This window comes from Phalangium opilio, unplaced genomic scaffold (genome assembly GCF_054372755.1).
Source record: "Phalangium opilio isolate 3A_F unplaced genomic scaffold, DU_Popi_V2 ptg000209l_1, whole genome shotgun sequence".
Lineage (NCBI taxonomy): Eukaryota > Metazoa > Arthropoda > Arachnida > Opiliones > Phalangiidae > Phalangium > Phalangium opilio.
In genome coordinates, this window is record NW_028324217.1 from 20,721,088 (window position 1) to 20,748,991 (window position 27,904).

At 38.8% G+C, this 27,904-nt stretch overlaps 1 protein-coding gene and 1 long non-coding RNA gene across 2 annotated transcripts in view; both read left to right on the forward strand.

The window, feature by feature from the left end:
- The window catches only part of LOC149621196 (uncharacterized), a 204,544-nt gene extending 182,928 nt beyond the window's left edge, over window positions 1–21,616 (forward strand). Inside the window, exon 3 of the long non-coding RNA XR_016375276.1 lies at window positions 21,528–21,616. This is a non-coding gene — a long non-coding RNA (uncharacterized LOC149621196). The remainder of the gene's footprint in view (window positions 1–21,527) is intronic.
- Window positions 21,617–21,716: 100 nt separating this feature from the next.
- LOC149621208 (uncharacterized) lies at window positions 21,717–26,037 on the forward strand. The gene is made up of 2 exons (XM_089854724.1): window positions 21,717–22,368; window positions 24,739–26,037. Exons 1-2 carry the CDS (start codon window positions 21,717–21,719, stop codon window positions 25,689–25,691), a joined length of 1,605 nt encoding a protein of 534 aa, XP_089710850.1. The 3' UTR covers window positions 25,692–26,037.
- The last annotated feature ends 1,867 nt before the right edge of the window (window positions 26,038–27,904 follow it).

The following is a 27,904-nucleotide window of genomic DNA, read 5'->3' on the forward strand; positions in this document are numbered from 1 at the left end:
GCTCTTGGGTCGCAATTCCTCCTCAATTATCTCGTTATCTACTTTTTCTGTGCTTCTGGTTGGAGCATCTCCTTTGAGGAGGAAGTCAGGTCCGTGCAACCAGAGTGGGTTGCTAATTAAATCCGCGAGCTTTCCTCCGCGAGTCGGTAAGTCGGCTGGGTTAGTTTTCCCAGAACAATGGTTCCAGTTTATTGGGTCGCTTATCTCTTGAATTTCCCTAACTCTATTGGCTACGAATGGCTTCCATTTGTTTGCGGTTCCGCGTACCCAGTGCAATGTTATCATAGAGTCGGTCCACATTGCGATCCTTGCCGGCTTAGTTTTTAATTGGCTCAAGAGACGATGAGTCAGTTTGGCTCCGATGACAGCTCCCATTAACTCTAGTCGCGGAAGAGTGAGTTTTTTAAGCGGCGCCACGCGAGCCTTCGAGGCAATGAGGGTGGTACGGTAGTTGAAATGTTTGTCTTGGTAGCGGATGTAGACGACAGTCGCGTAAGCTTGCTCGCTCGCGTCAACAAAGCAGTGGAGCTCGGTTCCGGTTGACGCGTCCTTGGGCGAATCTAGTGTGTAGAATCGTGGAATTTGCACGTGTCGCATCTCTGGTAACTCTCCGCACCAACTTGTAAATTTCTCAGATAAGTCTTTGGGTAGACTTTCATCCCATGGTAACCCTTTCTGCCAGAGCTCTTGGATGAGCATTTTAGCTCTTATAGTGAAGGGGCTTAAGAATCCAAGGGGATCGAAGATCCTTGCTACAGCTTGTAGCACAAAGCGTTTAGTATTGCCATTGTCTAGTAGAAACTGGAGTAGAGCGCTCACGTCAAAGTATAGGGAATCTTTTTGCTCGTCCCAGGAGAGTCCCAAAACCTTCACCGATCTCGCTTTGGTCAAGGCTTCATTTGGGTTTTCCGGCTCTATCTCGCCTCCCAGGAGCTTCTTTAGTTCTATGGAGTTACTTTTCCATTTTCGGAGCTTCATTCCAGCGTCGCTCATTATCTTCGCTGCGTCAATAGCCATGTCATAAGTTTCCTTGACGCTTGTTCCTCCCGTAAGTAGATCGTCGACGAATAAGTCTTGATCGAGAGTTTTGCTAGCGAGTGGGTGAGTCTGTGAGTATTTCCGCGCGTGGTGCTTGATAGTTGCTGAGAGCAGAAAGGGACTAGCTGTGACCCCGAAGGGCACCCTAGTTAGGCGGTACGTTTGCAGTTCGCGATTTTCTGAGTCGCTAGGGTCTTTCACCCACAGAAAGCGTAGTGCGTCACGGTCCTCAGGCTTGATTTCGATTTGGTGGAAAGCCTTTTCGATATCTCCGGTTAGGGCTATGTCGTGTTCGCGAAATCGAATCAAGAGGTCGAATAGGTCTGGAACGAGGCTCGGTCCCGAGTTCATGCAGTCATTCAGTGATGGAATGCCGGATGCGTGAGAGGATGCATCTAACACCACTCGCAGCTTTGTGGTTTCGCTTTCTTCTCGTATGACGGCTTGGTGTGGGATGTAGTATACCGCGATTCGTGGATCAGAAACGATCTCTTCCTTTTGTGGTACAACTTCTGCGATACCGACTCGCAGCTGTTCAGCAATTACGTCATTATAGTCAAGGTAGAGCTTCGGATTCGCTCTTAACTTCCTCAAAAGACCTTCAGTCCTTTTCTTCGCTATGACGTAATTATTTCCCAGTTGGTCTTTGTTGGTCTTCCATGGGAATCCCACTTGATACCTTCCATTGACGAAGGATATTGTTTCTTCCAAGTGATTAAGTGTTTCATCTTGCTCGAGTGATTTGACATGACCGTTATCCATAATGCCCATCGCGTCTAACTCCCATAAAGACCTAATTTGGCGGGATAGAGATTCTTCAGTTGCTAGAGTCACAGGCCGTACTTCCGTTCGAGTTATGGTGACGGTATTCACGGCAACCGAAGGTGATTCTACCGCAGAAACAGTGGCGACGCCCGTGGGTCCCTGTACGACCCATCCAAATTTAGTTTCTAGTGCCACGAGGGCTTTTCCTAGACGCTCTGTACGCCCGCTAGCGATTTCCCAATAACAATCAGAGCCGATAAGTATGTCGATAGGGTGTTCTGCATTGTTTCCGTCGCTTGGGTAGTCCGCGACTTCTAAACCGCGGTTTGCCATTTCTCCAATTAGTTCTTGACTTGGCACGGAGAAGGCCGCGCCACAGATTGAGCCTGCTTCAAAAGCCTTAATAGAACAAGTTTGCGTAGGATCATTTGCGTTTTGGAGCTGTAGCTGAATGATTTTTCTAGTAGTTTGAACGGGAGCTTCCCCTTCAAACTTATGCACGTTTATAGGCTTTTCTCCAATGATTTCTAAGTTTAGCTTGCGCGAGAGTGATTCGGTTATGAAACTGGCTTGGCTGCCGCTATCGAAGAATATTCGCGTTTTGAGAGAGGCGCCCGTTGGACCGATAACCCTAACTCTGGCCGTCTGTAGTAATATTTCTTCCGGTTGATGGTTGTTCGTGAAGTGCGTCGAAACAACCGCCGTTGAAGAATTTTGTCGCGTGTCCGACCCCGTAGAAGAGTTATTTTGGGTCTGCCCAGTTAAAGGGGCTTGCTGGTGGGGGGCGTTAGAGGTATTGCTGTCACAAATGGCTTGATGATGTTTACGCCCGCAAGAACCACAGCTTCTATATCTATAGCGACAACGCATGGCAGGATGCTTCCCTCTCAAACATATAAAACAATTCCTCTTTTCTGATAATCTCTTTTTACGTTCACCAATATTAAGATTGCAATTTAGGGGGTGATGATCAGAGCTTTCGCAAAAAGGACAGAGACTTGGGTCGCCCTGTGGGTTAGCATTATTTTGGTCATTCACTGCGACCTGCAAAGAAGCCACGGTTGGAATGGTTGGCTTCCCCGTGTAGTTTGTCTGTCTAGGTGTAAAGTTTGGCTTTTCACTGAATTTCTTGAATTCTTTAGGCTTTGATTGTGGTCGTGTGACCGCCCTGACCCGCTCTAGACAGACAATTTCCTTTTTAAGAAATTGCAAAAGCTCGGATACTTCCCATTCAGTATCTTCATCTTCACAAGTTCTACCCCTACTAAATTCTAACATCATTTCTGAGGGCAATAGCCCTCCAAGTATATGCACTAGAAAGGAACCGTATTGTTCTTGAGGGACACCTAAAGACGTTAAGCTCCTGACCTCTACTTCGCACGAATCATGTAGTTTTTTGAGCCCTTTAATGTCATCTCTACTATGCACAGCTGGTAATTGTAACAGATTGTTTTTATGCTCGCTAACTATCACACTTTTTGTCCCAAAACGATTAGTTAAAATCCTAATCGCTTCATTATAATGTTCTTCAGTTAAAGATAAACCCCGTATAGACGTAGCGGCGTCACCGCCTAATAATCCCCTAAGGTAAGAAAACTTATCTGTTGGTCCCAGACTCTCGTTGTTGTGGATTGCCGCTTCGAAGGGTCCCCAGAAGGCTTGCCACATGGAGAAATCGCCGTAGAATTTTTGCATTTCCAGTTTTGGGAGACGCACTGTCTGGTTCCTGCCTTCGCTCGACGTTACGCTTGGAGGCCGATACTGCTGCTGATTTTGACCAGTCCCAGGGAAATGATGCGTTGACTTCGCAATAAACCGTTTCGCGCGATTTCGCGAAATCACCAGTTTTTCCATAATTACGATCGCCGAAGCTAGTTCTTGATCAAATTGTTCTTCAGATACCGCTCCATCTAGTAGTGTCTGGTACCGATCATCCAGATGTTTAAGTTCAGTTTCTTTTGAGTCCAGTAGCGCGATTGCTTGCTCAAAAGCTTCAAGTTTAGGTTGCTCCTTTTGTATCTCAAGTTCGACCGAGTTAATCACTGTACTCACAGATGTACGTAGCGCTTTGAGTGCCCTTACAGCGCGTTTTAGTTGGTCGTCCGCCATAGTTCCGATTCTCCGGTTAGTCCGTAGTTAAAGTTTCACAAGTCCGCATCCGATTAATCCCGATTAATCTTTGAGTTTTAAGTATTTAAGTAGCACGGCACGCACCTGATTAATCCTTTAGTTTTAAGTAGCACGAATCCGATAGTCTTTTAGTTTGTTTTAAGTTAATTCGCCTTGTTACAAACTCGCCTTCCCCGGGTTTCGGCACCAAAATGTGGGGGAGAAATAGTTCGTTTTAAGGGGGGAGAGCTAATTTGGCACTAAAACCTTGCCGACTGAAAAACAAGGTTTCTAAGTTATTAGTTAAGTCACTAAACCAAGAGTTGGTTCGAGGATGAAAGGTCGAGTTTAAAGTAAGAAGTCCAGAGTTATAACAAAAAACACAACTAAATTTATTTTCCTTGCCTGCTAGTATAGCGAGGTCTTTCCCGTACAAGTTTTTAAAGTGAAGTGGTAATAAAAGGGTTAAAATTGTAATCTCTCTTTTTTACTCAGCGGAGCCTCCCAGTTGTTTACTCAAAAAGATTCCTCTCGCGTGGGGTTGCGGTAAATTTCCATCTCGAGGTGAGGTCCGATGAACTCTCTTGCACGTGCGCTTATTTTTTTGCTACGGAAATTAACCTATTGAATTCTAGAGTTTAGATCTATTGAAAGGGTTTTTTTGGGGGCTCAGCGAGGATAAAGAGGGACTATTCACAAAGTGAAGTAAAAAAATCCAAAATAGAAAAGTTTCCACAAAATGATTAATAATAGATAACAGTTTTTTCTTGAAGGCGATTAAAAATATTCATAAACAATGACACTAATAATTCCTCATCAACACGGTGTGACTATAAATGTACCCAGAAGATTAATTTGATCAGACATCAACGCATTCACAGTGGTGAAAAACCCTTCAAATGTGATCAGTGCGACTTTTCAAGCACGCAGAAGGGTAATTTGATCGTGCATCAACGCATTCATAGCGGCGAAAAACCCTTCAAGTGTACTCGTTGTGACTATAAATGTACACAGAAGATTAGTTTGATCGCACATCAACGCATTCACAATGGTGTAAAACCCTTCAATTGTGATCAATGTGACTATGCATGTACGCGGAAGAGTTCTTTGATAGCACATAAACGTAGAAGTCACAAGAATGAATAGATGGATTTGAAGGCTGCTTGACAATGTAAAATTTCTTTTTAATCTTAAAATGAACATTTTAAATTCGTTGTACAAAAACCATCTTTCATCCTCTTTTGTAATGAATTTGCCGAAACTGTTTACGTAAGAATCCATTAAATTTTTCCTTTCTGAATTGTATTAACGGAAACTGTGCGCATTGTCAAGGACAGGACTCTTGGCTCACTAACAGCCGTTTTCAGAATTAATTTTAAATTAAATGACGTTACTAAAATAAAAAATAAAGAGACGCATCTTCATCTTGTTTTGGTGCTTCTCTCCAGGCTAGAAAGTTTCCAAACGTGCAATCAAGAGCAAATAAATATTTGTAACTTGTCTTCTCCTATCTTTTGGTTGCAATTAATTCCAAGTGTATATGTTAAACATTTTGAGTGAAAAATTAAACGACCGTTTTACTTCCTTTTTATTAATTTTCATCACATTTATATCCATAACTTTTATTCGCCGGTAAACATACCTTATCAACGCTATTTTTACCTCTATTATAGGATCGTTATGCTATTGAGAGGTACTGTCTGAAACGTTTCTGTGTCTGGCTTTCTGTGCTTTGTTACAATAGAGTGCGTTCACAGGTTTTACATGGATGTAAACTCGTTCCTAATTTCTGAACCGCGTACGCTTTTTCCCGTAATCGGGGGAAATTATATTTCACTATGTTAATTATTTTACTCGAGTACCGATCCACTCTTTAAGTGGCCACTATTCCTTTATGTGCCTAGCCTCTCGTCCATTCCACATAAACCGAATCTGTCGCATTGGCTTCTAACTCCACCACCATCTATTCCGTATGAAAGAAATCTTTCAGATTACCTTCTACTTCAGTAAAATCGTTAGGGGTACAACATGTAACGAGTAAGGTATAGCCCCAAATGGCAGGGCATCCACCAAATGCTCACGCTATTGATTTGGGTTAATTTAAAATTATCGTTCAGTAAAAGACACGCATTATCCGTAAAATAGGAAACATTTGAGGCTGTACGAACACCATCTGAAGTTTTATCTTAATTTGTTATTTTAATCTCAAATTTATCCATGTTCTTACCCAAAAAATTGTAGTTTTGGGTTAATTTCACGTTAACTAAGTTTAAACAAACGTTGCATCGTTGTTCATTAGAGTTAATTTAGTTGAAAAAATGAGCCTATTTGCAATACATAGTGGAGTTTTGGATCCTTGCCGAACATTCACTATTTCACCACAAACTTTTGAACTTCGCGCTCTTTTAAAGGTTCGGCATATTTTTCCATTTTACCCCATATAATTTAGCTGAAAAATGCCAAATAGTCACTATTTTACCTCAAAACTTTCAAATTTCACTACTGTTAGTGTATTTTAATGATTATTTAGATAAACTTAAACGTAAAATAGTAAAATGAGGTTGGACGAACAAATTTTGCATAAATTAGCTAAGTGTGAAATTGGAAACAAGGGGGCTTGACCAACGGCTCGTTTTTAAATCTTAATTAAGTAGTTTAATTAAGGCTATTATAATTTTTATCCAAAAAATGTATATTTTTGGTCTAATTTCTCGTTAATTATTCTTAAGTAAGTGGAAATTAACTTTGGATTGTACTTCGGCAGAGTAGAAAATGAATTTAATAAACAATTCACTTTAATTGCAATGTTTAATGGAATGATTCATGCCGAATATACCCTATTTTACCCCAAACCTTTGAATTTCGCGCCTTTTCATGTACTTCGATGAAAATGTAAATGAATTTAAGCTTTAATGCGAAACATGGGGTTTGACCAACGGCTCGTGTAGTTTTAATCTTAATTAAGTAGTTTAGATATGAGTAATTCGAGTTTTTATCCCAAAAAATTTATATTTTTGGTATAATTTCAAATGGACGTACAACTACTTTTTTGTTTCTGTTCAAGGTAGGCCAGTTTGCTTAATATGCAAGGATTCAGATGCTGTAGTGAAATAATGGAATATTAAGAGATATACAGGGTGTTTCTGAAAAGTCCATCACAAATTAAGGGGCGTGTTTATGGGACCAAACTGAGCGGAAAGTACCAAAGAACATGGGGTGTACAACATTTTGTTACGGAGATATGGCCTTCCAAACATTCGCCCCTAAAACAAGGAAATATCCAAAAATGAGGAGTAACACTTAAGACCGACTAACCAGCTTGTTTAAAATTACTAGACAATTTCAATAGCCTTTAATCGAACAATTGATTTCTACCTTTACTAATCAGAAGCGTATAAATGAGTAGAAGAATGCCTACGGTGGTAATGTAAAATTAATCCCAAGTGACATGATGTTTCAAGATCTTCCCAGCACCAAGTAAAATGGTTCTGATTGAAGGGACTTTTATTAGCACAGCGTAAACAACGTTATTTTCAGGAATTAGTCCAAATGTCCACGGGCGGCATTACAAAAACGAGGCAGTCTTTCGAATGATACTTGGACATGTTGGAAGATCCCTGGCTTGTTCCTGTTATCTCAAACCGTAAAAAGCTACGCAAATCTTCATCATCACGGACAACACTCTTGTACGTTAGGTATGACCTTGAGAAAACCTAAAAGGACATCTCGAATGTATTTGAAAAACCCATCTCCAATTAAGGGGCGTGTTGTTTGTTTCCAACAGAGTAAACTCGCCCAGAGAACAATTACAATGCAGAGCCACGTTTCGGCGTTAATGGCCCACAAAGGTGGTCCCAAAAACAAGAACAAACTTTAATTTGTTTCGTTCAGTAAGTGTTTCATGTGTCATAGATAAAACGCCATGATTAATGCACAAAGAAAATGTTATTGACAAGTTTTCGGACCGCGATGCTGAAATGTGGTGGTGCACCATCGTGCATGAACCACATTCTGTTTATTAAACCTAAGGGTACGTCTTCGAGTAGTTCTGGTAAATCGTCCCGTAAGAACTACAAGTAAGCCACACCGTTTAACCTGGGCTCTAGGAAATATGGCCCAATTAAATTGTCACCCACAATACTACACCACACGTTTAAGCTGAATTGTACTTTGTGAATTCTAACGCAAGTTGCGTGTGGTTTTTTCTTAATCAGCAAACCAATTGGCGGCTGCTTGTTTTTGGATCGTCCTCGAAAATAGTGAGAACTTCGCCTATTCTTAAAAAACAGAGCACTAAAACAGAGCACTATGTTTTTTAAGAAAGGAATAAAAGAGGTTTCACGTACATGTGTTTGTTTTATTAAACTCATAATTCAACGAAGTCTGTTACAATGCCTTTCTTCACAAATGCCGAATATGCGGATATGCACCTAATGTATGGACTAGCCGAGGGGAATGCCGCTGCAGCTGTACGCTTGTATCAGGAAAGATTTCCGCAGAGGCGACTACCAAATCGACTGACGTTCGAGGCTGTGGACAGACGTTTGAGGCAAGATGGACGAATCCAACCGGCTGGACCTCAACCTAGAGCGAGAGCCATCCCAGAGGCCGTAGAAGACGAAGTTCTCACCATTTTCGAGGACGAGCCTGAATCAAGTACCCGCCAAGTTGGTCGCCGATTAGGCGTAAACCACACGCTCGTGTGGAAAATCCTCAGAAGCCACCGGTTTCATCCTTTCCATGTTCAAAAAGTTCAAGGTTTGAATCCAGCGGACTACCCACGACGCACGGCGTTTTGTCAGTGGTTTCTGGCTAAAGTAAACGATATCGATTTCCCACGGGATTTGTTGGTTACTGACGAAGCTAACTTTTCACGGGATGGTATTATTAACTTACATAATAAACATCAATGGTCCCAGCTAAACCCCCACGCAACTTGCGTTAGAAGTCACCAAGTACAATTCAGTTTAAACGTGTGGTGTGGTATTGTGGGTGACAATTTAATTGGGCCATATTTCCTAGAGCCCAGGTTAAACGGTGTGGCTTACTTGCAGTTCTTACGGGACGATTTACCGGAACTACTCGAAGACGTACCCTTAGGTTTGGTAAACAGAATGTGGTTCATGCACGATGGTGCACCACCACATTTCAGCATCGCGGTCCGAAATTATCTTAACGCGACCTTCCCTTTGCGGTGGTTAGGTCGAGGTGGACCTGTGGAGTGGCCTGCTCGATCACCCGATCTGAACCCTTGTGATTTCTTTCTTTGGGGCCACCTGAAAGACTTAGTTTATCAGACTGAAGTGCCCGATGTTGAAGAGCTACGTCGACGAATAATTCACGGCTGTCAAACAATTCGCGAAACTCCAGGCATTTTTCAACGTGTAAGGGAATCATTTGTAAGACGTGCTAATGTGTGCCTTAACGCGGGTGGTGAACACTTTGAACAATTTTTGTAACTAGTTGCAATTAAATGTTAAAACTTGTCAATAACATTTTCTTCGTGCATTAATCATGGCGTTTTATCTATGACACATGAAACACTTACTGAACGAAACAAATTAAAGTTTGTTCTTGTTTTTGGGACCACCTTTGTGGGCCATTAACGCCGAAACGTGGCTCTGCATTGTAATTGTTCTCTGGGCGAGTTTACTCTGTTGGAAACAAACAACACGCCCCTTAATTGGAGATGGGTTTTTCAAATACATTCGAGATGTCCTTTTAGGTTTTCTCAAGGTCATACCTAACGTACAAGAGTGTTGTCCGTGATGATGAAGATTTGCGTAGCTTTTTACGGTTTGAGATAACAGGAACAAGCCAGGGATCTTCCAACATGTCCAAGTATCATTCGAAAGACTGCCTCGTTTTTGTAATGCCGCCCGTGGACATTTGGACTAATTCCTGAAAATAACGTTGTTTACGCTGTGCTAATAAAAGTCCCTTCAATCAGAACCATTTTACTTGGTGCTGGGAAGATCTTGAAACATCATGTCACTTGGGATTAGTTTTACATTACCACCGTAGGCATACTTCTACTCATTTATACGCTTCTGATTAGTAAAGGTAGAAATCAATTGTTCGATTAAAGGCTATTGAAATTGTCTAGTAATTTTAAACAAGCTGGTTAGTCGGTCTTAAGTGTTACTCCTCATTTTTCGATATTTCCTTGTTTTAGGGGCGAATGTTTGGAAGGCCATATCTCCGTAACAAAATGTTGTACACCCCATGTTCTTTGGTACTTTCCGCTCAGTTTGGTCCCATAAACACGCCCCTTAATTTGTGATGGACTTTTCAGAAACACCCTGTATAATTAAACAAAAGAAAAGTCAGGTTTCTCACTAAAACTGGTAAAAACAATTGTAAAATTTAAAAAATAATTGAAAATTATACAAAAACGAGTTTTGCTTCGCAGTCCTTAAAAAACTGCATTTATACACAATCCCCGGCACTTTTTCAAACCCACAAAGGGCCAGAAACTAGAAATTATTATATGTATTGCAATTTCAAATGAAGTTTAATCGATATGATAAATTTGGTTTTAATTGCGTAGTTCAAACATTTGTTATGATTAGAAATTTTACAACAAAAACGGGTATAAATGCGGCGTTTCGAGATAAAGGGAGCTTAGATTTTCACGTATGAAATTATATAGAATCTGTTCCCTTAAAAACTTATCCCTGTCAAATTAAGGCGAAAAAATACAAAATGAGCTTTTAACATTTTAATTTTTCAGGGTGGAAGAGATAAGAACACTTATTTCGAGTAAAATGTCGCTTTGCTACTCCTACAATGAGGTCCCTCATTCTGATTTGTGGTTTTAAAAGCAGTGTCGTATTTCGGACATTTATCATACATTCAGAAAAGGTGTTCATATGTGTGTTGTTACATCTTGTATAAGTTTTAAACTTCAATTCGAACTCGAGTCATAATCGTCCTTGATTTAGCTCTTTGTTCCGAAACGCCGCATTTATACCCGTTTTTGTTGTAAAATTTCTAATCATAACAAATGTTTGAACTACGCAATTAAAACCAAATTTCTCATATCGATTAAGCTTAATTTCAAATTGCAATACATAAAATAATTTTTAATTTCTGGCCCTTTGTGGGTTTGAAAAAGTGCCGCGGATTGTGCATAAATGCAGTTTTTTAAGGACTGCGAAGCAAAACTCGTTTTTGTATAATATCTTTCCCTTTTTGGGGAGAAACGTTATTTCGGAATAAATTAGTTCTGGAATAGTGAAACTCATTCGTCCAATTTTTTTAAGACTAATTATATAGTATTTCACTAAATCGTAACTTACATTCGGAAATTGGAATGGTCGGATAATACAATGCACTGTATAAAAACACACTATGCTAAACCATGTTCAAATTATAAAAATTCTCCAACTATTTCTTTATGATCATTTAACCTTAGGCTTACAAAGACAAAAAATAGGCCCAAAGAGTTTTAAAAAAAAATCACGTGAACTTAATTAGAGAATCAAAATGGTGAAATTAAGCGCGAGATTTGAATTGAAACTTTTATTGAAATTCAGCGCGTGCTGGCGCGTGAGCTAGCGCGTGGTTTAAATTTTTTTTTAAACCTATACAAAAAGGCAAAGTTAACCTTACACTACGAGAAATGAGATACTATACCTTTTCAGCCTTTGCTAGTGCTGTAAAGTTAGGCTGTGAAAAAAGTGTACCCCCTTGGTCGCGAAAATGTTTCCACCTCATAATGTTAAGCTCCATAGAGTTTAACATTACGATTTCGGATTGAGTATAAATAGAAAATCCCTGACGGGATTTTCTTAATAGGTGAATTTTCATTCTGTGGCCCGCTTGATGGTTTCTAAATTTGAATGTGGCCCACCGTGAATAAAGGTTGGACATCCCTGCTTTAAATGCAGTGTTTAGTATAATTTCTTTTATTTTTATGTAAGACTTCGAAACCTTTTAGTTCAATCTATGGCCAGGGATAAATTCAATTTTAGAAGTAGGAATGGAGAACGGTTAGTATTTACTTCAGTCCGACTCATAGCCCCGTATAGACCCCTCCCTCCAACACGTAACGAAAATTTTAAATTATTCTATTGGTTCATTTAAACTACGTTTTGATGACGTTGCTGATGGGGGCGTCGAAAAATACGTAATTCCTTTTTGCCTCTATCGCTATGACCCGACTTTTCTTTCATACCCCCCGTCCCGGGGAAGGGGGTCCGGGGCTTAGACGCGCGCCCACATTACTCTGTTCTCCATTCCTACTTCTAAAATTAAATCTATCCCTGCTATGGCAAAATAGAATGTATTGCAACACATGTCTCAATGAAATTTCTGGTCATTCGAATCAATAGAATCGTCCGTGGGCGTATGATCGAGTGGGCTATGACTTTCCTACTTGGAGAAGAGAGTGGGATGGAGACTTCATCTCTTTACCTATAAAGTAGCCTCTATAAACACATCTATGGCAACTACGTTCTCCGAGCATCCTCGCTGTTTCGGTATGGGGTAATACGGTACGAAAACGTCAAAGATGCCCATTATGTCATAAAAATAGAAACTACTCTCATACAAATACAATGGTGCTACGCGGCAGAACTTAATAATCAACTATGGAAGGGTAGTGGCGTCCGCAAGGTACTCCTGGAGACTTTCATTGCCGCACATGTTCCACCAACATTTTACTCCAGCGTACTATCTCCTCCAAGTTAACTCATTTTGCTTCCATGGAGCAATGAAAATGGGAGAAGTATTTGAGGTCATCAGTTAAAGACCGTTCCTGCAGAATCAAGGTCTGCAATTTTTATTGTTCCTTGATAGCGCTCATTCGCCTTGAAAAGTTCATATTTAGAATTGAATAATTCTCTCTTTGAAGCACTTTATTTAAAATTTCAAAAGGGAAATTAGGGAATGCCCGACTGCCCGTGAATGGCCAACTTAGATTACCGGTGGTAGAAGGCTTGCCAGCTTCACCCGAGCCCCATGTTAAAAAACGACTAGAAAAATCGCCCCTAGTTCCGACTTTCGCCGTTAGGTGCGCTACCAACCCAGTTTTCCTCCTAATTCTTTTTCTATGGGAAAAAATATTCGCAAGTGGACTCGGTTTTAGAGCATTTTTAATATATTTACCGATTCTTTTCGTCACCGAGTTTTAAATGAGAAGTCAAGTAAGTTCTAATCTATATTTTGAGACCTATTTCATAATATTCCCTCCGTTATTTGACGAATAATCAACATTCAAAGTTGGAGTTCTTTTTAAGGCGGAGAAATGCGCCGTTTAGGGTTAAGCCTCGGTCTTGAAGGAAGTTTACATTAAATTTTAGTGGCGCCGTTGGACCAAGGCTTAGGTTTTACGAGAAATTTAATTTATCCGCCTTAAAAACAACCCCAACTTTGAATGTTGATTACTCGTCAAAAAACGGACGGAAAATTATGAAATAGGTCAGAAAATATAGATTAGAACTTACTTGACTTCTCATTTAAAACTCAGCCACGATAAAAAATCCGTAAATATATTAAAAATGCTCTTAAACCGAGTCCACTCTTCCATAGAAAAAGCATTATGAGGAAAACTGGGTTGGTAGCGCACCTAACGGCGAAAGTCGGAACTACGGGCGATTTTGCTAGTTGTTTTTTAACATGGGGCTCGGGTGAAGCTGGCAGGCCTTCTACCATCGGTAATCTAAGTTGGCCATGGCCCGTGCCAGTCTGCCAGCGTGGGAGCGTGGGAGCGTGCGGCAGGCTGAGTGCCGCGGCACTGCGGCGGCGCCGCCCTTATACCATCGTCTGCTACCATGACTGCTACACAATTTGAACCGAAATTGGCCCCAACCTGAAGGGGTTCTGACTTTTCAGGCGAACACTATTTTAACCCGAAATTATTTTTGCCGAACTTTTGCCGAATTACCCCAAATTCTAAAATAGTAGAAATCTCCCATGCGTCGTCTGCTTAAACATCCAAATGCCTTCTGGCTTCGCCTTCGGCTTTTCGGGGTAAATTAGTGACCGTTTCGGCACTTTTCGGCACAAAAGAGTGGAGTAAAATATTAAAATACGGCCCCCACACTAAAAGTCGCAATTAAATCAAGCAAAAATTCAAATCCGTTTCAGAAACTAAATAAGCTTAACTAATCTACCCTCTCTCGCCCCAACGACTATTAAAATAATAAATTTTTCGGCAAAGATCATAAACTCAACTAAACATTGATATTAATGTGAACTGTTTATTGAATCTCAATTTATAAGCTAAATCTACTCTGCCGAACCACAATCCAACGTTAATTTCAACCTAATTAAGTTTAATTAACGTAAAATTCGACCAAAAAGATACATTTTTGGGACAAAAATTAAAATAACCATTAAATTTTATTACTCTATAACTTATAGCCTTTCTGTCTTCCCTTTCAATTTATTTGGCAACATTGGGGGAATGATTTTCGGGACATATTTCAGAATAGCTCCTGGTAGTCTTTCACTTTTCTTTCTATGTTTATTATATGTAAAATTGGATGAAAAAATTTATGGTGCAAAAATGTTTCGGCGCAAATGATTATTTTAAAAATTACAAGCGTTTAAGTCTTTGGCTTACGCAAAGGCTTAGAGGTCCATGTCGTTGGCTACAAAAGCATTTATAAGTAGAAAAAGGACCATACACGTATAGGAGTCACAAATTAAGATCTCTGCAGACGAAAATAACCAATTAATTAGCTGGCACCTTTTCCAAAATATTCTCCTATTAATCAGCTGGCACCTTTTCCAAAATATTCTCCTATTAATTAGCTGCCACCTTTTCCAAAATATTCTCCTATTAATTAGCTGGCACCTTTTCCAAAATATTCCCCTATTAATTAGCTGGCACGTTTTCCAAAATATTCTCCTATTAATTAGCTGGCACCTTTTCCAAAATATTCTCCTATTAATTAGCTGGCACCTTTTCCAAAATATTCTCCTATTAATTAGCTGGCACCTTTTCCAAAATTTTCTCCTATTAATTAGCTGCCACCTTTTCCAAAGTATTCTCCTATTAATTAGCTGCCACCTTTTCCAAAATATTCTCCTATTAATTAGCTGCCACCTTTTCCAAAATATTCTCCTATTAATTAGCTGCCACCTTTTCCAAAATATTCTCCTATTAATTAGCTGCCACCTTTACCAAAATATTTATATATTAGGTTTGGTTAGGTTATTTTAGGTTTGGTTAGGTTATTTTCGTCTGCAGAGATCTTAATTCGTGACTCCTATACGTGTCTGCAAAAGTGAATAGGCTACTACGTACAGAAAGTGTAGAAATCGAATTCTGTAGCGCCTTTCCTGTGGTTTTAAAGAAAACTCTTGAGCAGACGACGCGTAAAAGATGAAGTCAAACCAGATTGGTTGTATTCGAACTTCCCTCCGTTTAGAGCAGCCAATCGTGCTTCAAAGCAATTACATCACCGAAAGTAGTTCGAGTGACGAAATGTAAAGCCCCGCCCATTGACATGCGCGATAACCACTGGATGTTTTACTTCCAACAGCAACCCGTAGATGGCGAAAAAATCTACTTTTTGGCGCGAAATTTAAAATGCTTAGTTATAGATCATTGGTGTTGCTATAGGTAACGTTAGTTCAAATCATAATGAAAAGGTGAATATTTGTGTTATATGTATATTTCCTACCACGTACACATTATTTATTACTAAAAAATAAAGGATTTACATTTATTATTATTAATCCTGACGTTATGAAAAATGGTTTAAATTATTGGAAGTTTTCTAATAGCTAATTTGTTTGAAGGATCATTTTTCTGTGAACGTTTGCAGTTAATTGCAGGATGAGGAGAGTAGTCTTTGTAAAGAGCGGCTCTTGGAGTCAATTTAGCTCCCACAAATGTAAATAATGACGATAATGACTTGTTTTGTTATGGTCTTAACTTTGCATTAATTTTGCCCAAGCAAAGTAAGTTTAACAAACATTCATTCTATTTCCTAATTGCGATTACTTACTTTTTTGGCCAATTCAATTAACTTCAAGCGTAGTACTTTACAAAAACGTCTCTCCTCATCATGGAATTAACCTCAATAAATAACAAAAACAATCCTGATTGCAAAAGAGCAAGAAATGTTATTAAATCCAAACTTGTTGTGCATTTCCTCTGTTCATTCTTTTATTCATCTTAGACATAGATATTGTGAATGCATCAGTTGGTTTTGGCAGGAGCAGATGACAAAGGAGTCTCGGACGCTAGCTTCCATAATGTAGAGGGCAATGGGATCCGCGAACGTCACGGTTATTAACCAAAATCATTACGCCACTGCCACCTCTCGTAGGAAATTTGAGCTTTATTTTCCAACCAATAGCGTGGCTGCAAAGTCTCGAAAGGAGATCTGGGAAATCGCGTCTGGAGCCTCTTTTTAAAAATACGTATCGTCTGCTTATAATTAGCCTAGGCCTAACGAGTATTAGAGTTAAAAAATGGATTTCAACGACTTTTTAATCTTTTTTTAGACTAAAATTGATAATGAAAAGCCCAGCGAGTAACGTATGTACACTATTAAAAAACTAAAATGTGTTTCAGTGCCAAATTTTTCTAAATTTCTTCTTGAATTAAATGATAGCTACAAGAGGTTGGGAAAAGAAATCACTCACGATCTTTTAAAACCCAAAAAGTAAGAGACAGTGATTTCTTACCTCTTGTAGCAGTCAATTAATTCCTACCTTTAAGGTCACAAAATGAAGTCTTATCTTTTATCTTAATACCAACGATTACAGCTGTTTGAATTAAGTAATTATATTGTGTATATTAATGTCGCGATCGGGTAAGATGAACCTCAGTAGCCACCGTTAGTCCGTTATTACAAAAAAAATTCCCAGCAGACTTTGGTGCCAGATATAATCCACCAAAAGCATCGTCTGCTATAATGTCTGATAGCGCCTCTATGGCAAACGATACCGCTACAGCTGTGACGTACGCGGGTCCCATTGCCCTCTATATTGTGGAAGCTAGCGTCCGAGACTCCTTTGTCATCTGCTCCTGGTTTTGGGGCTTCAATTGAAGGAACTGCATGTGGGAGTCTCTTTATTATTTCTACCAAAGCAATTCAGAGAAAAATGATAATGCAAACGAAGTGGCTATTAGTAAACTATTAGTCTTTCTTTGATAGAACAAGACATTATCTTGCAAAAGACAAGGCATCATTGCTTGGTCCACCGATAAATTTAAACATTGTTTCCTAACGTTGGGATTATTTGGGAAATATACATCCATTTCTGTGCTTCTGAAACTCGGGATTGGACATTTACAACTCATATTTATTTAAGAAATAATAAATTTAAATCCCAAAGACAACTTATTCCCATAATTATACAATAATAATAAAAACTCATGGACTTAAAAATATTAACTTATATTGTTTTGTAATAAACCATGTGTATGTTGTTTAAAACATGGCGAGAAATATATTTTAAAATCTATATAATACCACGAATATTCATCTTTTTATTAAGATTCGAACTAACATTATCTATAGCAAGACCAATGTTCTAAAACGAAGCAATTTCAATTTCGCGCCATAGGATAGATTTTCCCCGCCATTTACGTGTTGCTGTTGGAAGTAAAACATCCAGTGGTTACCGCGCATGTCAATGGGAGGGGCTATACCTTTCCCCACTCGGTCTAATAGTCACGTGTACCAGGAACTATAACTTCAAGAGGTAGGGATACAAAGGTACAAGTGATTCGCCACCGCGTTACTGTGGTTTTCCGCTAAGGCGGGGACGTTTAAGAGAGCGAGAGAAATAACACGTTTCATAACAACGCGGAAGTTCTTCACTTTCTGTACGTAGTAGCCTATTCACTTTTGGTGTCTGGTCCTTTTTCCACTTATAATTGCTTATTTAGCTAATGACATGGATCCCTAAGCCTTTGCGCACGCCAAAGCATTAAACGCTTGTAACTTTTTAAATAATAATTTGCGCCGAAAAATTTTTGCACCATAATTTTTTTCATCCAACATTACATTTAATAAACATAAAAACAAAAGAGATCTGCTACCAGGAGCTATTCTGTAATATTGCCGATTTTCGTAAAGGATTTGTTGTTTGTTTTTGATAAAATACTGTAGTTCTAGTTTGAAAAGTTATGTCTTTAGAGTCAGACATTTCCGAAATGAGTTTAATAAGTCTTCAAAGGGTGGCGCTTAAAGAGGTACTTGAGAAATTATTGGACTATCCGTGGTTTGCACAGAAATTTCAAATTTCAAAAAACTGGACTTTGTTTATAGGAAATGGAGGCGAATGATTGTAACTGTGATCATTAATTTAAGCAAATATGATCAAATAATGCAACTAAAAGCCAAGGTGAGTTTCAAAGCCTATAGTGTTTTGGCCAGTACAGCATGAGCCATCCAATCTAGTACCCTGCGCTCCAAACCTCGGGTACTCCGTTTGTCCGCTCTTGGCTGGACTCCACTCTCTCTCCGTCGTACCATGAACGAAATAGTGAACAATCCAGGACATGCCTTTACCGAAAAAACCCGTCCACTATGTGTAACAAGCGACTACTAGTTCCCCCTGTTGAGACAAATTTGGGCTAGCGGAACTACGTCATTTTAGGGACAGAATTAAAGGTCACGTGAGAGGGTGGCTATCTAAGGCGGCATACACGAAATAGAGAATGCGGTTTATGTAAACAGAGAGAATTGAGGTAAGACTTAAATACCGGCTATCACTGTTACAATTTGGATACACAAAGTACATATTCTTAGCCAATTTACTTAAATAACGACCAAATTTCACAATTTTAAGAAATGAGAGCCAGAGATACGTTTTACGACATCAGACTTCAAAATGTAATATATATTATACTTTACTTGTTTACCCGCAGATGGCGTTAGCAAAACCGGAAATAACCGCTTAATTTGTCCCCAATTCTTTTTTTTGTCTCAAACTTCTATCCCCTCCTCCTATCTTTCCACCGCCTTCTTGTTACAACTAGTGGATGCCTCGGTTTGTACGTACAAAGGTGCGGCTGTTAAGTCCTGGATTGTTCACTATTTCGTTCATGGTCGTACCTACCTCGACCTAGTGAGCCTTTTTAAAATCCTATCCCACTCCTCCCAGAAATATTTTTTATTTGCTTCTCATAGTAAGGGTACTAGAGGCCACAGGCGTAAACTATTTCTTCCTCCTTCCCGTACCAATATCTTACGTAACTCCCTTTTCCGCAGGACCATTCCCTTATGAAATTCTCTCCCTGATTACCTAGTTTCCATTACTTCAGTGAACCAATTTAAGAGTCATTTAAAATTACTCCTACATATTTAAATTTAAACTTCTCCTCAATTTCCTGTTATTATATTTCATATTGTTTAATTTAATTTTAATTAATGTTAATTTTGTATTATATTCCCTATATCTTGGCTACGTTCAGTAACTGCTAGCGTACGCAGCGCTGCGCGCATCGGAGACCGATTTTTTTACTGTACGGTTTTTCGCACTTCCGGTTTCTACGTCACGCTACGCATCGATGGGACACCGATCGTAGCGGCTGGAAGAGCAGGTTTTTTCGATGCGAATCGGATTTATGACGTCATTAATTGAAGTTCGCCATGGCGAACAATCCAGTCCAAAGCCACTAGCGAAACAATTACCCCCTTTTTTTTTAGATCTTTTCAAATCAACTGGAATTAAAGTTAATTCCGTTTCATCGTCGTTAGATAGTTCATTTAAAAACAAAAATAACAGTTAAGTTTTCGTTTTCGACTCAATCCAAGATCTGTAGCAGACGCCATCATGGAAACTATCATCAAACGCAACAGAGAGAGAAAAAACGTTCAGTGACGTCTGACGTCACTCTGACGTAGCGCTCGGATAAAATCACATCGGTAGCGGTAACGGCTTTTTCCGATTTCCAGTTACTGAACGTAGCCCTTGTAATGTAAAGTGTACATAAGTTTTTTCAAAAAGCTTCGGAGCTGTAAGACCTTTTCTTTGGTCCTAGCTCGACAATAAAAACGGAGCAAAAAAAAAAATCCCTTTAAAGCGAGTCTCAGCTGTGACTGTGGTTTAGTATAAAAAACGGCACTAGATGCTCCCATAGTCGAGGGGTGGAGTTGACTGACCCAATAAGCTTATCATAGGCTTGAAGATGGTTTCTGATTGGTTTCTGCCTTTGGCTTCATAAAATTGGTGTGTAGAAGGTTAATCAGTGTGTTACGCGCACCACAGTAGCTGATATTTGCTTTAAAGTATAAATCGCAATAGAAAAACCTTAAGTAAACCAATGTTTATTTGTGGGTGATTAGAAACACCATAAGCCTATCACACATCCCTCGACCATTTATAGCGTTATTAAAGGGCACCACTAAAGCCTTGTGGGAGCTCTATGCCCACGCACACAAACTGCAGCCTTCCTTATAGTTCTTGCAAAGCTATCGGGCCTGCAAGCCTCTGGTGGCGCCCTTGACGAAAAAACCCCTTCTGATCCCCCCTTTGTTCACGTCACTGGTTTCTCGGTTTTCTTTCTGGACACTTTAAAAGACATTCTGCGATAAGAAAGTCCTATTTTGTAATGCAGTCTATTTTTTTCAGTGTAATGGTTTAATATCAAACATGAAAGAAGTGAGAATGACAAGTTTATTTACGATAAATAAGAAACTGGACGAAATTGAAAGGCTCAATGGGGTCATTAATGAGTTGTAAAGTAAAATCAAGGATCTGATGGTTTGTAACATTCTTCATTTTCATAGTCGATGTGAAAGAGAATCAGGTTAAAAGTATTAGTTCAATTATTGTTAATTGTTTATAACATAGGAGGAAAGTGGAATACATGAAAGAGCCAACATTGAATGCGTGAAATCAGAACCTGTTGAAAATGGTTTAGGACTGAATGAACAGGAATTATCTCATCCAATTCTGATAAATCAACAAACAGAAGAACAAATACAAAGGTATATAAAGCAAAAACCAATGAGAACTTGTCAACGAGGGCGGAGCTAAAACTAGTCTTTGCTAAGCTCAGCGGGGCTGTCAGCTCCACCCCTCGACTATGGGAGCATCTAGTGTCATTTGTTTAAACTAAACCATAGTCAAGTCTCGGCTATGGTTAAGTTTAAGCTCAAGTATAATATTTTATTTGACTGACTAATTCGCGTCCATAAAACTTGATTCGTTAAGCCTTGCCACGAGAATGGTGAATAAAATCAGAAGTATATAATGCTTCGAGAGAGAAGTGGGGTAATTGTAACATGATTCTTCCCAACATCATTTTATATTTGGAGCAAGGTTACTATTAAACCAAATCACACGCGTTAAATAGTTCCCTCATTATTACTCTATTAGTGCTCAACTATTTGCCAAGGTGCATGCTCTTGCGGTCATTTTTGTCCCACGTCAAGACAATCAAGGTTTAAGCAGGGTTCATTGCTGAGGATTTAGCAAATACCAAATAGTTAAAGAATTCACCCCACGTTGTGATGCCCATCTGAAGTTTGTTGAGCAGGAAAGCAAATGTTCAAAAAGGGGTCCTTCGCCTGGGAAGAATCATGTTACATATAACTGAAGAGTGTCATCCTTTTTCTATTATCCCCTTCTGATAAAATGTATTAATCTTTTATTACTGTTGCTATATCAGTTTTGACGATTTTTTATTTGGATAGTTCGCAAAGTATACAAGCTGAGATTACCAACAACATTTACCAAAGTCTGCTTAAAGTGGAAGCCACGAACCTCGAGCAATTTGGAATAGGTATGGTGTCACATTATTGTAATTCTGACACGCAACCTGATGTAGTTCCAGTTTAATAAAACTATTAGGGTTATTTTTTCGTTTTGACCATCAAGGTTCCATGGTAAAAGCTGAAGGTGCTTGCAATATCGATGGAATTCTGATTGAAGAAGACATTAATGAAGAATCACCTGAATGTGATGCGGAGATTGGCAAAAGAAACACGTCCCAAACTAAAACTACCTCAAAAAATGCGCGTTTTACAACGCGAATTATGAAACTATGTATTCCTAAACTCAAATTCCGTGACGGTGTTCCTTTACTTAATCTTGAAGGCAAAGCACAGTTTGAAATGTCTCCTGCCCCAACGACAGATTCGCCTCCCGAGAACAATGTTAGCGTTAACAATTCTTATCCCAAATCACGAATTTCTTCGACCAAGAGAGGAAATGAGAGTATAGACACTCGATCCAAGAAATTGTGCCTTGAAAAACATGGGGAATTGTCGTCACTAGACGCAATCAAGGAAAGCAATTCTCAGGAAGAAGCTCTTGAGGAGAATCTTGATGATAACCAGTCCAAAATCACCTCGACCGATTCAAAGAAAACTGATAATAGACAAAATCAAACTATTAAACTGTGCTTGCCAAGCGATTTACCAAAAGTACCGATTGAAGTTGAAGATAGTACTTCAGTGTCCGGCTCTGATACACCCGAAAGTAGCTCGTCAAGTAGTTCCGAAAGTAATACAACTTCTGCCAGTTCGGAAATTGGTAAGTCATTTTACGCTTAGGGTCAGCAACGATTTTCGGGACTGAAACAATAAGACTCAAAAATCGTCAAAATTGAGCCACTTACAGTAGAAACCTCACCAAAAACAGAGGATGTTTCGAAATTTTCTAGTGGTAGTTCCCCAAACAGGTTTTTAACCCCGTCCTTTCTAACCCTGATTACTTTCTGTCTTCCCTGGGATTTTCCAACCTAATCCTCAATGTTTAGCATGTTAAATCTTAAGTTTCCAAAAATTTTGTCTCATTTAAATTAATACGTTTTTAACTTTAAATTTAAACGGAAAATTGTCCCTGCGAATAATATTAAGCTCAAAACTTGGTTACCTAAATTCAGCGGTTGAGCCTGAGCTCCGTGGCCACCAGACGAGAAAAAATTCCCTTTTAAGAATCAGTGTTAGTACGAAGTGGGATTTTTGTCGGGGTCGGGGAGTAAAAAAACCCCGAAAAACCGGGTCGGGTCAGGTCGGGTCGGGGTTTATTGAAAAAAAAAACAAAAAAAGATATATTTTCAAAATTTTATGCTTTTAATTGAAAAAGAATTGCAATCAGAAGATAAATCATAAATCTTCAGTTTCTGCCTCTATTTCCGTTGAAACCAATGGTTCAATTGGAAATTCTTCTAATTCCTTGACAATAACGTAAACTAAAACTTATCCTAAAATCAAGAAGAGAATCAACCAGGGCGAGTCGAAAATGCGTGTCGGGGTCGGGGTTCAAAACCCGGGGATCCCCGACTTGTCGGGTCGGGGTCGGGGACCCCGTACGAACACTGTTAAAAATGCAGGTACCCGGCCGTCCTTGGTGTCTTAAGGAGCCCAAGCAAACGTTGCTCAGATTGATAAGACCTTAGTGCTTTACTCCCAATGGTCTTTGAAACTGTGAATAATTTCATCTAAAGAATATTTAAGAGAACTTACTCCGTCTTTATAGCAGTTCTCGAATATTTGTAAGTGGTTAATCGGTTCTTGAGGTAGTGTCGAAGGAACCGCGTCACCGAATAATTGTCCTTCGCGTGCTAGGAGGTTCTATACGAGGCGTTTCGAATATATCGTGTAGCTCACCTATGGCCCAAGATGCATACTTTGTGTTGAAATTACTTAATGTATGGGGAAACAAGGATTTTAAAGAGAAAATGGTGTTAAGGTAAACATCCTTGAGATTTGGGTTGAGCCTTTCGGAAAAATAATGTTATAGTCGTTGCAATCTATCCAAGACGATTTCATCTGACTCAATTGTTGCAATAAGTAAATCACGATTTTGTCACATACACCACTTACGCTGAGTGTCTACTTTCCTCTGAGAAGTGGCCATCATATCTTAAAATTATGATGTTCTGACTTATCGAAAATTTTCCACTTTCTCCACCATCATATTCTGCTCAAAAGGGTAACGCCAGTCCAAGTGCTTAATTTGGTGTTACGTGTTAACGAATTGCAGTTGCTTGCATTTTAACTTGATCACCTAGAACCAAAAAAACATTATAACGCCTTTCAATAACGGCAGTCATATCATTTTTCTTCCAATTTATTTTATCAGCATATTTATATTGCAATAGACTAAAACCTTAAATATTTTCTTAATAATCAATAACCATTATTTTCCACTTTCTGATGGGTAAAATCTTCGGAGATAGTCATCTCGATTCGGAGCGGTACTAATTTTTTTTTCCGAACTTGTTTTCTTTAACTTTGTGCCATTTTTGTCCTCGGCATGACCGGTTTTATCAAGTGCTATTGAACAGTGCTGTGTGTTTGATTCAAATTGTAAGAAGTTTCAGTTTGTTTGCTTTCTGAAGGGAAAACCCGAGAAGCAGCGTTCAACTCTTTGCAAATATTCTCCTGAATATAAAAGTGATCTTGAAAGTCACATTACAAATGGTACTGAAAAAAAAACGCTTCAAACGTGATCAGTGTGACTATACTAGCTCCGAGAATGGTTCTTTGATCAGACACGAACATGATTTAACTGCTCTGAGATCGACGTTGTTTTCCTTAATAAAATCCGAATATATTTTTTTTATCTTCCAAAAATCTCCAATGTGGGAGACACGTCACGGAGTCCCTACCGGAAAATCAGTGTGTTCAGCTTTTGAACCTAATTCCGCTTTAAATTTAGATGAAAACTAATCTTGGTCAAAGTCAAGCTATTCATAATTGGAATGATTTTGATATTTAAAAGAAAAAAAAATAACCGTAAAGTATATAGGCCGGGGTCACCTTACAATAAATTTAGCTAGCCCACGCAAAACGTTAATATGGCCGGGGCCATCTTGTTTAATGAAGTTCGCTTGAATATTTTGTATTTTTGATACTAAATTGTAAATGATGTTTGTGGTTTCTATGTTTTCTATAGGAAAATTCGAGAAGAAACGTACAACGGGGCTCAAATATTCAACTAAATATAAAAGGGGCCTACAACGTGGCGTAAGAAAGGGTAACGATGAAAAACGCTTCAAATGTGATCAATGTGACTATACATGCAAGCATAAGGGCTATTTGAACGTCCATCAGCGCATTCACAGTGGTGAAAAACCGTTCAAGTGTCATCAGTGTGACTATGCTACTGTCCGTAAGTGTACTTTAATCGCACATCAACGCATTCATAGCGGTGAAAAACCCTTCAAATGTGATCAGTGTGATTATGCAAGCACAATGAAGAAAAGTTTGAGAATACATCGACTCATTCACAGCGGTGAAAAACCCTTCAAGTGTGATCAATGTGAATATGCCAGCTCGCAGAGCTGTCATTTGAACGTCCATCAGCGCATTCACCGTGGTGAAAAACCTTTCAAATGTGATCAGTGTGATTATGCCTGCACGCACAAGAGTAGTTTGATCAGACATCAACGCGTTCACAGTGGTGAAAAACCCTTCAAATGTGATCAGTGCGACTATGGTAGCAAGAACAAGAGCAATTTGATCATTTACAAACGCATTCACAATCGTATTGACAGTGCTGAAAAACCCTTCAAATGTGATCAGTTTGACTATGCAAGTGCGTGGAAGAGTGATTTCAACAGACATCAACGCATTCACAGTGGTGAAAAATTCTTCAAATGCGATCAGTGTGATTACAAAGGTTCGCAGAAGACTCTATTGAACAAACATCAGCGCATTCACAGTAGTGAAAAACCCTTCAAATGTCATCAGTGTGACTATGGTAGCAAGAACAAGAGTAATTTGATCAGACATCAACGCATTCACAGTAGTGAAAGACCCTTCAAATGTGATCAGTGTAACTTTGGAAGCACTCAGAAGAGTAGTTTGATTGCACATAAACACATTCAGAGCGGTGATAAGTCCTAAATGGGTACATATCGGGCGTTTAACAAAGTTTCTTCAGATAATGTAATGTGCAAAGCACATTAATGTTTAATTACAATTGTCTCTGCAAAGATTTAACGACTTGGGATGGATCGAAAATAAAATTCTCACGAGCTAAATATCTGAAGGCATAAAGTAGACTGTGCGTTGTCAGTAAATAGAGACTCGGACAGTTCTATAAGTTTAACTAATCGAATCAGGGGGAAAGCTTCCATTCCCCCTCCCTGATCGAACCCGGTTACATCACTGCAAATATATTCAACAGTCATAGATTTGTGCACCTCCTAGGTTCACGTGGAATATCATTCAAACAAATAATATAGAATGTTTTGCATATTTTTATTACCCTACAATTTTTTTTTTAAGTTTCCACAATCTCAAAGCATATATTGGGTTAGGTAAGATCAAGTCTTTGGGAATCGCTGTTTCGACTCGGACACATGGATTATTTCTGTTTCCAAACTCGTTTCTTTTATGATAATACATTCAGTGTGTGATCGGTGTGATTATTCTAGTACCCGTAAGAGTACTATAATCGCACATTAAGGCATTCATAGCTGTGAAAAACCCTTCAAACGTGATCAGTGTGATTTTCCAGCACAATGAAGAATAATTTGATCAAACAGCGACGCATTCATAGTGGCGAAAGACCATTCAAATGTGATCAGTTTGATTATGTCAGCACCCAAAAGAATATTTTGATCAGACATCAACGTAACAATCACAATATATATAATATTGAATATAACCCTTTATTTAACTCTAATAAACAATATTTGATATAACAAATGGTATATAAGTAATTATATCTTCGTTATTAAAGAATAAAAGTTTTACCATAGTAATTGATTAATATATTTTTGGGACCGTCCATAAACTACGTCACGCGAAAAAAAGCATTTTCTGACCCCCCCGTCCCCCCAGATCACGCTTCGTCACGCTTTTCTCAGACCCCTCCCCTAAAACCACGTCACATTTCTTTAACCCCCCCCTCCGCACTATGATTTGTCTTAATTTACAAATTAAATTTGATTAATTTCTTGAGTGATATGCCGCCATCTCAGAAATATTTTGCTCGGATGAAAATTCAAGTTCTCTTCCGTTTTAAGCTTAGCTTGACATGCATTTCGAGAAGATTAATTTGATCAGACATCAACGCATTCACAGTGGTGACAAACCCTTCAAATATGATCAGTGTGATTATGGCAGCACGCAGAAGATTAGTTTGACCAGACATCGACGCTATAATCACATGGACTAATTAAAGGATTGCTGTTAAGCATACTCAGCAATTTAAAACTTGGAAAGGACCATTTCAAAAAGTGTTAATTGCGCAACGTGTTTTCATTTTCGTTTAACACGTACATTACCGTTCTGTAGTAGATGCTCACAAAACAAAATGTTTTCGTTCATAGAAAAATTATGAAAAACTAAAAAACCCATCGTGACGGAATAGTCACAGGGCAGGCCACATGGTTTTACAAAATTGTGGTATGTAACAAGCCTAACGTCTTAACGGAAAACTGGTAGTAATACGATGTTTGTGTTAGTTATTTATAAAACCTTCACGACAATATTTAATGTAACCTTTTTTTAAAAAATATATTTAACAATATTTAATATGACAAATGGTATATTATATCTTCGCTAATAAAGAATGATATTTATACCATAATAATTGATTAATCGTAATTTGCTTCTTTCCTTACTTTTACTTCGTCATCACTTCTGGTGCTAGTTGGTTTCAGCAGAAACATCAGGAGAGACAGCAAAATTGTCGCTAAGCTTAACTTTACCCTTGAATTCGTACTTGTGTTTTTTCACTACTTTGTAGGTGTTATCATGCACCTACAGAGGTTTAATGGCAGAATATGGCTGTTCATATTGTCACGTATATTTTATTATACGTTTATTATGGGGAAGTTTACATTCTGTATTACACAAGTGTCTAATGTGGGATCAAGTTTGAATCGTCCACGTTCTCAACGCATGTATTAGATTTGGTAAGGTCAGGTCGGGTCTTTGGAAACCGCTGTTTCGACTCGGACATCGATTATTGTTTCTGAACTTGTTTTGTTTGCCTTTGTGTCTTTTTAAGCCTAAGTATAACCTGTTATATCAATTGCCTTTGAACATTGAAATGTTTGTGATGCGAGTTCTATGATACCATTTGAGGTTTTTATCTATTTCCTTTC